Raw genomic sequence first — 16,476 nt, 5'->3', positions numbered from 1 at the left:
TACCTCTGGTAGACTGTCCAGAACTGTAATATTAGGAAACTTCTCCTAATTTCCAGCCTAAATTTATTCAAGGCCACTTGATACCCCTGTGTTCTTAGGCCAACATTGTCCTTTAGCTTACAACTTCTTTCTGCCTCCCTAGTGTAAACCTTGGTATTTATAGGCAAGTTATATTCCAGCATATCCAGCAATAAAGAATATTGTTATAGGAGGCAATTACATGTGAGGTTATAAGGGAAACTTCCTCATATGGTTGTATTATAGTAGCACACATACTTCAGCTGTGTTAACAGCCCTGTTATGACAGATACCATCCATACAGAAAGGCTCACAGACTGTTAGCTCCTCAAGGCAGAGAGTGACTATTTAGTCAAGTCAACCAGAGGATGAGGAAAAAAAAAAAAGAAACGGCACATGAAGGGGAATGGGCAAATGTCATTGAGCTCATTTGTGGCAGAGCCAAGAAAACTGTGCTCTTCTGCCACCAGCTCTACATTTCACCCCCTGGATCACAGCAGTTATTATTCCATTTGTCCTTATGGGCCCTTTGCAGCTGCAAAGCGCTACGTTTGTAGCAGTCATACTGAAGAGGCAAGACCCACAATGTTTATTCAACGTTTATCTATACTTGTTTCCTTCAGCACTCAAGTCTATGCCGCCTTATGTTTTCAGAAGTAAACTTTATCTGATATTCATCTTCAAATAATAAACCCTGCTGCTAAGACTGAATACCTCCCTGTGTTCCATAAAAGAGGCAGTGGCACAGCAACAAGCATAAAGAAGCTGTTTAACTTTTAGAGTAAGATTTCTATTTATGGGCTCTGATAGTCTGAGGCTGAGTCGAACACAATGCAGGCAGGCAGCAGCAGCAGAAAAATGTTTCTCCAGAACCCTTGAAAAGCAGCATTGGGTCTACAACTTCTCTTTACCTATCCCTCAGCAAAAGCTCCAGCTGAAGGTAATGATGCAGCCCAAAATATCTACTGATGTTGGCTTTGTGGTCCCATCACCCCAGATTCTCTCGCCCATTTTCAGTGTTACAATAGGGCTTCACGCAGGAGTCCATTAGGTGGCCTATCACGTTTCCAAGACGTGGGTCAGGAGTTGCTGCTATGGTCATTTTATACATTATCATATATTATATATTTTATACATTAGCACATTATATATTAGCACAGGTCTGCTCTGACTGCTGAACTTACGTTATCAGGATCAGTTTATGCTCTGCATCTCTGAAGATACAAATCCCACAATGTGTCTGTCCATTTGACACACGTCACAGTTTCACTGACATCAGTGGAGCTATTTCTGGTACCAGACACCAGTCCCAAAATGCATTTCTGCAAAGCTCATTTTTATTTCAAAGTATCTGTATTATATACAGAAGATTAGGAAACTTTGCCTCCCTGGAGCCCCAAACATAATTTTGATGAATGTTATCATTAATTCTAAGGCAACAGCAAAAACTAACTCTATGCATAAGTAGCTGGGTATTAGACCCAAGCCAGGCCCTACGTTTTTAAAATGCAACCAAAGAACAAAAGGTAAAAACTTCTGCTTTTTCACTAAGCCAAATACTACTGTGCCTTTGTTTACTGTTGTCAAATCCATTATTACCAGTCCACGTCACTGTTCACTGTTGCATTTTATAAATGCTTCAGTTAAATTAGACAAATAAAGCACTTGTAAAGTGGATACAAAAACAGGGTTACAGAATATAGTTATTGAAGATTTTACATTCTTAAAGACTTCTACAGTGTTTGTTCTTTTCTACTTAAGATACAATCTTCCAAACAATTGCAAGATCCAAAATGAATTTTACATCTCTAGCAACGCAAAAAAAAAAAAAAAAAAAAAGAGGCAAATAAAATGAAAAAAGCATTACAAAAGCATATTTTGCAAATTCATTTTGACAAGTATTGGTTCCATGAACTTATTTTCGCCGATGCCTTATTCACGCTAAACTTCGCTGCATATGTGTACATATAATTAAAAAAAAAAAAAAAAAGAAAGGCTTTCCAGCGAGCTCACTGACAGCACTTGCAGCTAATGACATAGGATAGGCTATGACTTGCTGTGTTGCTTATATGTTTTAAATAGTAATAAATTGTGACTGGGATCTATTGTTCTGTTGCCATTTAAGAATGGGAAACAATGCTAAGCGCTCTTCTCTTCAAAACTGGAATGCTGGAAAGCACTATAAATCCCAAAGTTAATGGGCTTTTTGATAAATATTCTTAATATCCAATGTTACAGTTAGGAGGCCGAAGGGTTTCAACCACTTTGGAACACTTTCTACAAACGTTCCAGAGCCAGAAAGCTCCACCATTTGACTGAATGGTTTATACATTAGAATTTAAGCTTTAAATATTATGAAGGATGTTTTAAAAGTGTAGCCACAGTTGCATGGTACTTGTTTTTGACATTAAAATCTGTTGCCTAGGGAATGACCCCCTTCTGCCATTGAAAGACTCCAACGTGTAATTATTCTTAAGCAGTTACTAAAAGGTGAATTTAATGTGGTGGGACCAAAATGTATAAAATGTATTGATGTTTCAGGGAGGAAAAACACATTTGTGCTCAAATGAATACTGTCTGGTGTTAAGGCTGCCATGAGAAAAACACATGTAGTAAAAGCTGCATAAAATTAAATGTATCTTAATTTAATGTTAATTGCTTAATTTATTTCATTACTTTAAAAAAAAAAAAAACGCAACACAACAGCACAACTGTCAATAAATGTGCACTAGCAAAAGAGAATTAATACTGAAATTCAAAGGGAGTCATGAAACCAGCTCCCCTAGAATCTTTCTAAATACATGTCTAACTCTAACTGACATGTAGGATTTATGAATAGGGGTAGGTTTATGAATAGGTGGAATATCTGGAGAAAGAAACACTTCATAATATAGGAGAAAAACTCTTTTCTTCTGCATATCTAAAGATCTGGTCATTTAAAATAAAACAGGCAGTAGCAGAATCTAAAGGACCGAATATTTAAGAGAAAAAATTAACATATTTATACCATTACTTATCTTAAAGATACCTCTAGTTAAGTACAATCTGGTGTATGGATCCATTGGTCAGTAAAGTCTCCAAAGCACCTCCAGACTCTCTTTAAAGCTTGTATTATACTCAAGACAAATCCTATCAGTTATAAAAACACTTTAAAAATAGCTAATAATAACCTAACCTTCTTCTTGCTCCCACCAACTAGGATGACTGAAAGCATATATTTTATTGCTACGGCACAATTCCAGCTTTTTCATGTCTCCTTTCCCTTGCAAACCTCGCTTCCCTGTTCTTCATTGCTCTTCTTGTACATGGACAAGCTTGTACAAGCCCTGTATGCTTGAAGTCTAGAAACAAAGGCCCCCACTCCTGGGAGCTTGGACATTGCCAGCAGAGACACCTGAAATTCAGCATCCATGTGCCACCTGCTATCCATAATGTAGCAAGATCCTGAACAACTTTCTTCTGTACAAGCCTTCTTAAAAGTGAAAGCAATAAGAAGTTTTCCAATTAACAACTTGGCAGCTGATTTAATAATACTCATCCCTTAATCAGCACGGTAACTAGAAAAGGAATGCATTTTAGCAGTTATGCCATCTATCAATCAATGCAAATGCTTCATAGCTTGAAAATGCTGAATTACAAGACGCTACTTAACCAGGCCTAACAGCCACACAGCATGCTTTTGCTGACAGTGAGAGACTGCTCAGCGGTACCAGGAACTTCCTTCTGCCTCTACCTGATAAGGAAGCATGCTATACATAGCACATTAATCTCCTTCACTATATGACACAAAGCATTAATCACAACAGCTTGCTTCAACCACAGTAAAATACTACTCCATATGCTTAACCTATGTAGATGTCAAGCCCATGAATCTGCTGATGTTGCAAAAGCTCAATCACATCCCAGAAATACAATCCCTAAAAATACATTAGCAGTGTGCAGAAACACAAGCAACATTTTTAAACAAAACTGTGCAACCTAGGGCCCTTATCCTGCAAGCTCACTGGTATTTGATTTTACCAGGTACCTGAAGGGCCATGTTGTAAAAGTTTAAAATATTATGTACAGCTCTCGCTTACTATGTTCAAAATACTTTAGTGTAGCTGCAACATGTACAAAAAAAGGACCTATAACAGCAATCAGAAAATGAGAATCATCTTATGACATGTTAAGTGTTTGACAAGTGCTGTAAAAGTTGACAGTCGGTGTGACCACTCTAGAGATTTGTTTAACTAGCTATGAGAAAAGAAGCATTTAGTCAAAAGAGAATATTGTCATATAGTGGATGCACTCAGATCATGAACTGCATTAGGTGGCACACCAGGAGAAGATATAATCATCGGACAAGCGAAGGTCTAGCACTGCTGTCCCAGCAGGGTAGTGAAAGCCATGAGGGGCACTGCTGCGAGCAGGCCTGTAGGCCATACACACGAAGGCCAGTCCCAGGTGGTTCAGTAGCTGGAATGTAAAAGGGTTCTTCAGGAGTCTGATTCTGTTAGTTTTGCCATGGAGAAGATATAAGGAGATAATGTGGCTCCTGGTTGGCTTTTTCTTCTTTGCCTCAAAGCACTGAAAGTTGGCAATAGCCTGGACAGTGACCACAGGGCCTCAGAGGCACCTGCCTGGCCTGTTTTGCTCAGTTTTCAGGGTTTTGGCAACCGCCTTGCCGAGGATCAGACCAGAATGTCTTCACAAAGATGAAATGGCAGAGGGCACCGGGACTCCCTGATGTGTCTGAAGGATTGCTCCTGTGTGAGATTGTCGTGATCATCTAACAGAGTCTCTGCTGTAGAAGCAGCTAAGGCCTGTGCATCACACTCTTAGAAGTTGCCCTGGTAGCTGTGCTCATGCTTCTGCCCTGAAATTTCACTTCAACAAAGCTGGGAAGTAGGTAATTATGAGAATTAAGCTTCAATAAAGAATTAATATGATGTTCAAGGAAATGGAGCATAAGAGATTTTATATAACTATCCTTTCTTCCCACACCACCCATAAACTTAATCATATGCTTAAGGGATTTATTTCACTGAAGCCAGGATGTTCTTCTGCATGTTGCAAACATGAAATCTCACTCCCACAGCATAGATGTTTTCAGCAAATACTTTTAATCCTTGAGAACCGCAAGAATTCGTTTTCAGTTTGCATCTTGGCATGTGTGCTACTGCACAGAGAAAAAAAGATAGAGACAGTACATATTTTGTGCATCTTTGTGAAAGATGATTAGAAAACTAGGCCTTTTGGCCCTATAGAATACCTGAAAAGTAAGGACATTTGCCACTACATTCGTTTCAGGCTTTTGTAAAGGTCATTTTATGCATTGGAAGTTTAGACAAGGACTACAGAAAGTTAGAATACAACAAATGAGCTTGGCTTATTTCATGAGGACACTGAACACGAATCCCTTTAATTCAGTGGGATGTCAGAACACTGGATTGATCGCTTAAATAATTAAATACAGAAATAATACAGAAATGAGCATGGAAGTGGTCAGACCTTCACCATTTATGTACATGCTTGTACCTAAGCATCTGCTGTTCTAATAATGAGTTAACCTGACACAAGATAATGAACAGAGCTGGTCAGAAAGACAGCTTATGGAAACAAAACAATATATCTGTGTGCAGGCATGTGTGCACAAATGTGCACACACTGAGCAGGTGCAAAGGTTCAAACTCTAGAACAATCTGAAGAAAAAGGATTTAATTGGCATGAAGACTGGCAATTTATATCTCCTAATGCTTGCACCCAAGCCTTGAAAGTCTCTACCACCACAAAGTAACTTCAAATCACTCATTACTCTTGAGAAACGGTTTAAATCACAGCTTTCAAATTTCGTTATGGCATTTTCTTCTGTTCTGGACCTGTGTTTGTGATGTACTTTGAAAAGTAACTTTTCTGTGCCAGGAAAGAACAAATACATATACTATGCTGTCAGATCTTCTGGCTTGCTTCTTGAACCCAAACTCTGGAAAACTTGCTATTCCCTGCTCAAAAGTTCAATTATTTAATTGCATTGCTCTGGTACAACAACGATTAAATCATCCTTAGGCCACCCTTAACTCGGTTTCCCATGTTGCTGTTTATCATGTAGTTCTCTCCCATCATTACCTCTGCCTTGTGTGCCTTGTTATGCTACTCACCTCTTCCCTACGCTATTCCTGTTCCTTGGTGTGCCCAATTAATCCCGAGGAGTGGTTTAGTTGGGACCCCTTCCACCTCACTTAAAAACGCAGGAGCACGAAGGAGCATGTGGAAATGACCCTAAGCCCATCTCTCCTCATGGAGCTGCTGGGCCTTACCTTCTGAGAGAACTATACTGGATAAAGGTTTCTGCTATCTTTTTACCTATTTTAGCTGCTGGTCCCACTACTGTAAGGTTTGTACCTGTTCTTACTATTTTAGTTGACAGTACTGGGGCCATTCCAAACATCTTGCTTCCACCCCCACCTCTCCACTGACCTTGGCCCCAGCAAATTAGGGGACTTTAGCAATACCACCACAAGAAATGTAGTGGCATATCTGAGCAGGAGAGGTAGGAACTTCAGGCTAACAAGTTCACAGCTATGTAATAGTGGACCACATCTAAGTACAGTTTGAACATCTTCAGGTCTACTGAAAATAACATCTCTGCTCAATGGTCCAAGCAAGTACAGTTTTAGTGGCAGGGAAAGCATCTCTGAAGTGTGTCACTTCAGTTTTCTATCCCTACCATTCAGCCTAAGAACAGTCCTTTATGACAGCAGAAAGTCTGAGTGACAAACCCTTTTACAAAACATTGTATTAAAAGGTTAAATGATTATTTTGAATATGCACTGTTATATTTTGGTGACATTTTGCAGACGTGCAGCGTTTGTTTGTAATTATTCCACAAGTGTAGGACTGAGCACACACCTACACTTCATTTAATATACTGTGAACTGCATTCCCAACTTGGAGCTGAAGTATAGAAAATATTGCGTCCCCATGTTGCTCCCGATCAACCATTTCCTTTAATTATGGAAGGGGCATAACTAGCAGGACATGCTAGTTGCCACAGCTCCCCTGACAGACAGGGTGCATATAAGGAGGTGGTATCTGCAGTGTGGAGGTGGCTGGCAGGTTGTGCCAGCTTTGTCAGAGTTTGCTGGGTGAGTTTGAAGAACTTAAAAAAGAAGTTAACTGTCTCTGGCCTGACTTTCCTTTATAAAAACTCAGGCTTTTCTGTGAGAACTGATTCTGAAAGAGTAATATAAATCATACGCAGGAAGGGAAGCACCTAGCGAAGAGCAGGTGCCTGTACCAATTGTGTGCACCAATGTAAATTAGGGTAAACTGGAAGAGTCCCACAGATCCTACTTGGAGGGTGTTGGCAAATACCATTGTAACACACTTCTTTGTGAGGTTCCTTTCATGCTCCCTCCTCATTGTTAGTCAGAAAGTGATTTCATTGTGACTTCAGCGTTCTGTTAGCACAACTCTTTCTAATAAATCCTTTATTTGGCTTATATGAAGTGCCAATATTTGAGTAATAAGAACGATCTTTTATGTACCAGATTTCCTTGTAGCTGAAGTGAAATAAGGTAAGCATATATTCTAATAGTTACATGGATGAGAGAGGAGGTCACAATGTGTTTTCATCTCCTCATGCTAGTATTCTCACTGACGTCAAAAGACAGACTCACATCAGCATGACAAAGAAGTAGGATTTAGCCCTCAATCAAAAATTCTGGGAACAACAACTTGTGTGAACTAGAGAAGAAAGAAGGCTTATGAAAAAAATTACAAGGGTTTTGCTTTGAGATAATGTTGACGGCTGTATCAAGAGATGCAGGTTGCCTTCAGGGAGCCAGCTAGAACCTGGGGAAGAGACAGCTGAAATTTGCATTTCTGCCTGAGAGATTCTCTTAAGACCCTCTTCCAGGTCAGGTTTTGAGAGGTGAAATACACGCAGTGTGTAAAAGGCTTGCAAGTATTTACAGAGCTCAGCTAATGAATTACCTGCCCCACCTCTTGCTCCCTCTGCTAATCACAGTAAATACCACATGCTGTTTCTGTGCAGACATGTATGTGTTTCCGTGCTAGTCTGAGGGGCAGCCTACAAACTATGCAGGGGACAGAGAGGGCTGAGAAAGCACTCAAGCACAAGGTAAAGAACAGCCTCTCCTAGCTGCCTAAATCCGTATTTCAGAGAAGTACAGACTTGGCAGTAAGGAGATCCTAGCCTGGGAGTAAATGAATCGCAGCCTGCCAATGGGAAGACAAGCAGGATCAGATGCAACACTTGAAGAAGGTTCAAGTACAAAGAGGGGGGATATTTAAAATAACTATTTAATTGTAACAGCAGTTTCTACCTCAAATGCAACAGCCTCTATGTAATTACTTTGGGCCAGAAGCTGCAGGCAACACTTTATTGAACTTTTGCTTCTCACAGTAGAAGTGCAAGTTCTATTTATACCAGGCTACTGACAGGATCCTGCCTTGACAGTTTTATTTAACTGAGGATTCAAAGGCTTTGTCTCTTTGATGCTGTTTTGACCCTGATTCTCCAAAGGACAGAGGACATGGAGTTCAGGGTGCCCAGGAACTCTCAGCAAATACTTAGCAACTTAGAAGGATTGGTCTGAAGTCTCCAGACCAAAACATATATATTTTTGTGTCAGATCTACTTTTCAGGATACTCCCCCGCCCCTAAAATTTCTAAGGTATAAATGCATTAGAAGCTGAGGTAATCATTGGGATATATGGATTGGAATAAAATAGGATGCAAACACAAATTCAATACTATTTTAAGACTGGCGGTGGTAACAAAATTCTCTCGCTGTTTTTGGCAAAATGCCCGGTTATGCCTTAGACAACAGTCAAGATTTTCAAAAGGGAATTTTCTGTGATTATGGCATGAAATGTACTCAGCTACTTTCACATCTTAGTTTGTATGCTACTTTATAAGAAAACAGAGGGCTAGACTTATTAGTTATTCAATGATAGAATTATCATCATCTTAGTTTCAATGCCACCAACTGTTTCTTTAAAATTTACATTTCATATGCCAGCAGATAGTCATCGTGACAGTAAGGTTTCTGCTGAAGTTTGCATACCAGAGCAACTGTTCTAAACTATCAATTGCACATACTGAAAAATAAATACCAAAACCAGCCCATCTTTCCTAAACTGATACCAACTAAATACATCTAAAACTTAACCACATGATGTCTGACAGGCTTGTATGATTCAAAAGCAGATAGTTGGAAATGCAATATGATTCTGAACCAAATCTTGCCTTACCGTGTACTACAGGGTAATTCATTCATTGTTTTAAATCAGAAACTGAGTACAGTGAGAACAGAAAAAAACACTGACCTTTCTTTGCTAGATTACTGTTGGGTTCGTATTTCTCAATCAGTTGTTGAACTTGCTCCTGTTTTAATGGCGGATAAAGGATTTCATTTAATCGCGGATCACGTTGCTTAAGGTTTATAAATTCCATCATTTGATCAACAGTAAGGTATGGTTTGCTCTTGGCACCACTAGGGAAAAATTAAAGCAAAAGCAAAGCAATTAAAATATGTTTCTTTGAAATCATGTTCAATGTTCTGTAATTTCTCAGGGAAACTGAAATAAAATTCAAATTATCATACAAAAACAAAAACAAACAAAAAACCACACACAACAAAACAATGTCCCATTGAGTCTCCAAACTAATTTATTTTGTCAGCATGTAATGGCAAACATTCTTCATCAAACGTCTAGGATTAAGATTTTTAGAAGCATTCAGCATTAACATCAATGGCAAGAGTTAGAGCAACGCTAAAATCTTTTCATTCCCCTTGAATTCCTGGAACAAAACAATTTAAGAAAATAAAAGAGAATACGATCTGGAATTCAACCCAGAGCTTGCTGCAAACACTCCACTGGCAGTCCTAGCCTAACTATTTGGTTTTAAAGCTGGATAACAGCAGCCCGGACTTCATTATTCCAGTATTTGCTTGTTTTATAAACCTACAAAAAATGCTAAGCACTCTGCAAAGTAAATGAAAGGATGCCTATTTGGAGTTTGTAAAAAGAGCAGAATTTGGGTACATTTTGTACCCAGATGGAAATCCATGAAGGCTCCTAGCCAGGTGACGTGCTAAGGATTTTCTACAGCACTCAGAACTGGCCTAGTTCTACTCTGCAGGAAAGCAATGGGAAGTCGACCCCTAGGTTCAATGGGAGCTAACTAGGTCATGGCTGAGTTTCCTCTGAAGCCTGAGAGGAAATAAGCACAAAAAAGAGTAAGTGAGCACGCTCATGTTGCAAAGATACAGTCACTAATTGCTTTGGTGATAACGGGATGTATTTTAGAAATTACTTTGTTTTCATATTGCTTCATGTTCTGACTCCACTGATCAGGCTCTGCTGAAACAGGGAAGCACAGTGACTTGCTATAAGGGCCAGAAGCACTGTGGAATGACGTGAGCTTTATAGTTCATACATTCAGTTATAAGCTCAGTTGTAGCTGGTTGCTAATTTAATTACATGGTGGCAATTCCTGAAGTACAAATCCTATAAGTTACTACATTTTTTGCAACTCAATTAAGCTTTTGGGGGCAATTTTACATGTCTTCATGCCTATTGCATGCTTTTATTGATTATTACTCTTCTTCCTTTACTTTCATGGAAGACTAAACTATCCTCATTTATACTGCAAAATGAGACCTGGCAGTTCTGCTTGTCTAGGACCAGAGGAGTCAACTCTGGCCATCGCAAATGGAAGCAAAAGCTCAGAACAAGAGGTAACCTTGATCCTAGGTTAAACAGCAGTCCTGCTTGACATTGAAATCTGTTCTTGGCAGTTGCTGCATGGTGCTGTAGTCTAAATAACCTACTTTGCCATCCCTAGCCCAGAAAATCAGTAGAGGAAAAAAAAAAAAAAAAGTGTTTTTCTTACAACTCAGAAAAGATGTGGTCGATTTCAGGCCGAGGGCAGAGGTTGTTTAAGAACACTCTGTACACGTCGGGCGTGAAGTCGTCTTGAGGGATTGAATCATTCTGTGAAATGAAAAAAAAATAGTGAAAGAACCAAATGGCACTTTTATACGCTTCTTGTAAACAGATCACTCGCTACTGCCCTTCTTTTGATATCCTTCCTGCAACTTAGAGGAGCCCAGGCTTTGCAGAATAATACATTCCCCTGAATAACAGAGCAGCTTAAAGAGCACATCTTCAAAAACAAACAAAAAGCATTCCTCATCTTTATTTCCGTAAGACAAAGTTCTCTCTTTCTTGGAGCACCCGTGAAGAAGAAAGAAAGGACACCTCCCCACATAACCACGTTATCTGCAGCACAAAATGAGCACAGCAGTCCTGAGGAAGCCGGTGACCTGGCCAGTGGTGCTGAGCCAGCATGCTTTGGCAAGGCAGTGCACAGTACTCATCTTTCCAAAGCTTTCACAGAACCAGAGAACAAACTGAGTCACTGAGTCATAATTAATACTCTTGTTCTCTGATAGTAGCAGAAATGTTTCCTCTTCCTTCCTGAAGATACACGTTTAAGATATCGCTGTGATGGGCAAGAGTCACGCACTGCAGCTTTTCCATACATCTTCCTCCAAACCACTGAGGTCAGCTGATTAGGCAATCAGATTGCTTTTACAGAAATTGATAAAAGTGGTTTTCTTTAGAAGAGATACCAGTATTTTTTCTAAAGTTTAGATCAATTTACATTCATTCTTGCTTCTAGATGATACTTTCACCATCCCCATTATACCTGGTGACTCGTCTCTGAAAAAAATAGAGCGACTATATTTAAGGGAGGGAATTTTTGGAACGGGTAAAGAAAGCAGTCCTTTGCACGAAACTCGGGAGTTTTCCCACTTGCAAATGCTGTCTTAAAGCTCTGCACTTTCTGCAGAAGACAGCATGGACTCCTTTGTTAGAAGGGCTGGAAAAAAATGAGGACCCCATGGAAGGTGCAAGCTTCCCCAAGGAAGGTGCAGTGTTCTTGGTGCAGAACAGTAATGATGAGCCCACTGGTTCTGCATGTGCATCAATGCACCGAGAAAGGAGAACAGTACAGAAGCTAGTATTTTGTGCAGAGAAAACCTCATAAGGAAACAAGAAAATGAAAACACAAAAAACGCGGAATGCACATACAGAAAATCTGATTTTGAATTTCCTCCACGCGAGCTAACTTTATCAAAAGCTATGAAATGTCGTCTCTGGAATCACAAAGGAACCACGTGAGACGCTCAATGGCTCCAAATAATGCCTGAATCTGATGAACCAGAGGAGGAAAATTGTAATTTGGACTCAAAGCCGTTTGCTTTTAGATGCTGTTGAGCCAACTTGTATCAGGAGCAAGCTGCTGATGGAGGAAATCATTGCTTTTATTTACTCTGCCTGTTTAATGCAGTTGCCAAGGGAACCGGAAGTGTCAGTTCAAGCCTTTGGTAAAAGGAAGGGGATTTTGCAATATTTTTCCTGCTTTAAGTTAAAATAAACAAGTAAATAAACACCATGGTTGTCATTTTACCTCTCCTTTTGTCTGTGAAATCCGCAGAGGCCCACATGGGTTTTGCACCATGACCATCATTCAGCGTTTGTGTCTGTACGTGCAGACTGAGCTGGGCAGCTCCCTGCTCTCCCTCACCCTCCATTCCCCTCAGACCATCACTCCTTTCTTATTTTGGCAGACTACATCGGCTGCTGCTGTATCTGCTTAACCTAGCAGATCCTACCTGTATGGTCTTCTTCTACCTGACTCAGAAGAGCTGAGTGAGCATCTGCCCGGCTGCTGCCCAGAAACTCAGCATAATGCACGAGCCATCACAGGCAGCGTGAGGATGGATAGCACCAAGAACCCCTGCTCAAGCCCATTTTGGGGACTTGTTCAAAAAAAAAAAAAAAAAACACAACATGCTGCAAACTATTCTTCCTCCAAACAATCTTCCCGGGGCGAGCTGCAGTGTTTGCTCAGAGGACGCAAAACCCTGACTGGCTTTCTGTGCTGCAAAGAGTTTCATCTGGTGTCAGCTTGGAATTGCCTGCACACCTGTAACACTGACTTGTGTGCATGGGCACAACCTGTAAGCGGTGATTCCACCAGCGCAGGATCCTGATCAAGGAGCAGGGACAACAGGTGCTAGCAGCAATGTCCTCAGCACCTAGATAGCATGCGCTACGTTCAGCTTTTGGTGTTTCTCCAAACACTGGTACTTCTTCTTCACAAAAGGGAAAACCACCCAGGGATTCCCAGGTTACACTGCAACACCAAAGATCTTTCCCTGCATCATGTCACGAGAAATGGGGTTTTCTTGGTAACTTTTTTAGCTGCTAGAAGCAATCATTCAGGATCAGGGACAACCCTTGTTTCCTTTCATGCTGTAATCACCAGGTACTGATGCACATTCACCTGGGACAGTTCAGGCAACTTCTTGTTCCACTCACCTCGCACGTCCCTTGTTCAGGGCCCTACCTACTACTAGGTGGCATCTTCAAACCTTACTCAGCCAAAACAACCCTGTATGCTTTGTCACGAGATCGGCCTGCTGAGCCAGGTAGCTCACCAACAGCACAACTACTAAATCTGCTGCAAGGGTGGATGCAGAAGTTTACAGACTGAAGCTGGAGGATGGCAATAGCTCCTTTCAGGAAGAGCTGCGGGTGGCACAGAGCTGCCTGTGAAACTGCTCCCGCTGTGCTTTGACCAGTTTGAGCTGTGGTGCTGAGTAGGACCACTGAAACTTGTGTATTACTACAGGCTGGCTTTTGTAAAACTTGGGCATTTCTTATTAAAGGTGGCACTTCAATACCCAGTGCACCTAGAATCACTGTTCAGCAGGCTACTGCTCCTCAGCCAGTGCTTCTCCTAAGGGCATTTCTGTCATTGATTCTGTAATTACCACAGAATTACAGTATCCCGCTGACCTAGTATATATATTTTTTTCCTTTTCAGGGGATTTGAAGGTACTCAACAATGTAAAAATACACGTCTTTTCCGATAACCTGAGATCCAGGCTTTTATTTGTCAGTTCGATACAATTAAGAAAAACATACCTCAGTTTCCAAACACGTACCTACAAATACCTGTCTACAAAGGATAGCCAATACAAGTCCTCAGGCATAAATACAGACTACTTTAACGATTTATTATTTTCTACAGTAACATAACTAGTGGGCTACGAGACACAGAGATACAGAGGGGTGAGAAAAGCCTTGCTGTAAGCATTCGTCACCCCAGAAACAACTTCAGACAACTATATTTGGGTTCCAAAATCCTGCCTGCCAGAAAGGATTAAAATACGCTGCCCCTTCCCTCATCCTGGTCTGAGCCATCCACATCTCACTGGAACCACCCACACACCTTATGCGCCAATCTCTTTTTTGAGAGCAGTGAACGAATCACAAACTTTCTGTAACACATTAGAGCATCTCTCATCTCTGGCTTTGCAGAATATCGGTATTCAATTTTGCTTTGTGGTTACGACTCTCTACTAATTTCAAGCACTGTTGATTTATGATTTGTCTGGTTACCCGCCTGCTTTTATAACACCTGTATCCATTCTATTTTATATTCGGCAGCACAACTAATTCAGATTATTTGCACAGATAGGACTCAACAGCTGGTTGTTTTATTTTGTGTAAACAGTCAAGCTCACTGGTGCTTTATCGTGAACCTCTACATTAACTGGAGTGCAGAAACCATTCTACAGAGCCAGAGATGACTAAAATAAAGCTCTTCAAATGCCGTTTAAAGCACCTTTGACTAAAATGAAAACAAACAAACAAACAAAAAGCCCACAGCCAGCCCACCACACCCAAAAGGAAAAACAAATCAAAACAAAACAAAACCTTCCCAAGGTTTAAAAAACTGTGGAGGCCAATCTACAAATCGGATGCCAAACTCAGAAACCACACTAGCATTTTTTAAAACATCATTTTCCTATTTATTTAAACATTCCTCTGCTTTCAGATCTGCTAGACAACAAATGCTTCAGGAAATCTGATCACACAAGGCTCGGTCCTGCAACACTCTGCACATGCCAGGTCCAATCCATAAATAAATAAACCCAAGTTTTGAAAATATGTTTGACATGAAGTCCGTAATTCATCCCACTGCATCGTACCCGACTGCTTGCTGAATCAGGGACAGAGTGCTCAGCACTTCAGAGAATCAACCCCTTGTTAAGGTTTCTAAATCTGAAATAAAGATTAGGCCCTCTGGGAAGCCTGTCTCTGCTACAGCAGAATGAAGGCAGTCTTCCAAGCAATGAGATTTCTTCCTCCTCTTTCACTAAATTCAGTGCCTATATGTTGCCCCACAAGACAACGTGTCTTGTCTCCTGGCAAGCCTATATATGAGGAGTTTGCTAAAGAGAGGGGCTAGCAGATGCTGAAGTTTGTACCGTCACAGACAAGTCCATGCAGTGACACAAATCCACCAGCGGTGCAGCTCAGGCTGCCCCATGCTCAGGTCATCACATAAGGTACATGAGGGACTGTCCCAGCCCTGAAGCTATGAAGCAGGAAGACGTGGGACTACCAAGTGATGACTTGGCATCCTCTTAGCCATGACTGTGAATTTAATTCTGTGTTTTAGGGTCATCCAGAGGTTCTTAGAGGTGGAGTAAAACATCATGTGAAACTCATGGCCAACAATCCTCACATCTTTCTAAGGAACGAGAGATATGTTTTTTTATAGCAAAAGCAGAGGGAAAATCTTTAGAGTGATCTTCACGAGGTATGAATCCAAAAAAATGTGTAACAAACCAAGCTGTTAATTTTCTTGAGAGACTTTCATGAATACTCTGAAAAATCCTGTATGATTTTACTGAGGAAGACCTTATATTCACATCTTGCATGCTGCTGGAGTCCTGTGCTCTTCAAGTTTTTACAGGAATGACAGTTGTCCCATAGTGTAATGGGGTAGAAAAGCAAGAAAATGAAGCTAAGAATTTTATCTGTTCAAATAAAGAGGAACACAAAAGAAAAGAACTGAAGTTGAAGTACTGGTTTTCTTCTAATCCATTACCTTTAGGAGATTCAGAGATTCATTCTTTTCAAGCACTAAGCTTCTAAAATATTTTTTCCAAGATGATCAACACAGTTTTCTTTGTTGTGTGAAGCTTGTTTCTCTTTTGTCCCAAGCAAAGAAAGGATCTACTTTATACTATGAATAAATTTTCATGATGGTATCCCAGCAACAAGTATCCAGCAATGTCTATGTAAAACTGACTCTATTAAATAAACAGCAGAAAAAGGTTGCAGGCTTTTTTGAGGATTCCAATGATGTTTGGATTTTTTTTGCATTGGAAAATAAGACATTATTTATCTTTACCAACATCAATAGAAATAATAAATCAACTGATTTAAAAAGCAACACTTCACTGTTTTTTTTTTTTCTTTTGCATATCTTATTAAAATTTGTTTGCTACCAATTAAATGAAAACCCATCTCTAAAATAAATCTTTTCACGTTTCTAACCTCACAACATTTTTAACC

General features: G+C 40.2%; 1 protein-coding gene across 2 annotated transcripts in view; it reads right to left on the bottom strand.

Annotated features, from left to right (window-relative positions):
• Positions 1 to 16,476, bottom strand: part of PLCB1 (phospholipase C beta 1) — a 370,971-nt gene that overhangs the window by 129,059 nt on the left and 225,436 nt on the right. For both annotated transcript variants that reach the window (XM_032184566.1, XM_032184565.1), the window contains exons 8-9: positions 10,925 to 11,025; positions 9,355 to 9,521 (exon numbers count right to left, since the gene is read on the bottom strand). In XM_032184566.1, the coding sequence (XP_032040457.1) occupies positions 9,355 to 9,521; positions 10,925 to 11,025 (268 nt within the window). The remainder of the gene's footprint in view (positions 1 to 9,354; positions 9,522 to 10,924; positions 11,026 to 16,476) is intronic.

Source organism: Aythya fuligula, chromosome 3 (genome assembly GCF_009819795.1).
Source record: "Aythya fuligula isolate bAytFul2 chromosome 3, bAytFul2.pri, whole genome shotgun sequence".
In the NCBI taxonomy this organism is placed as follows: Eukaryota; Metazoa; Chordata; class Aves; order Anseriformes; family Anatidae; genus Aythya; species Aythya fuligula.
This window is presented reverse-complemented; position numbering and strand designations above follow the sequence as displayed.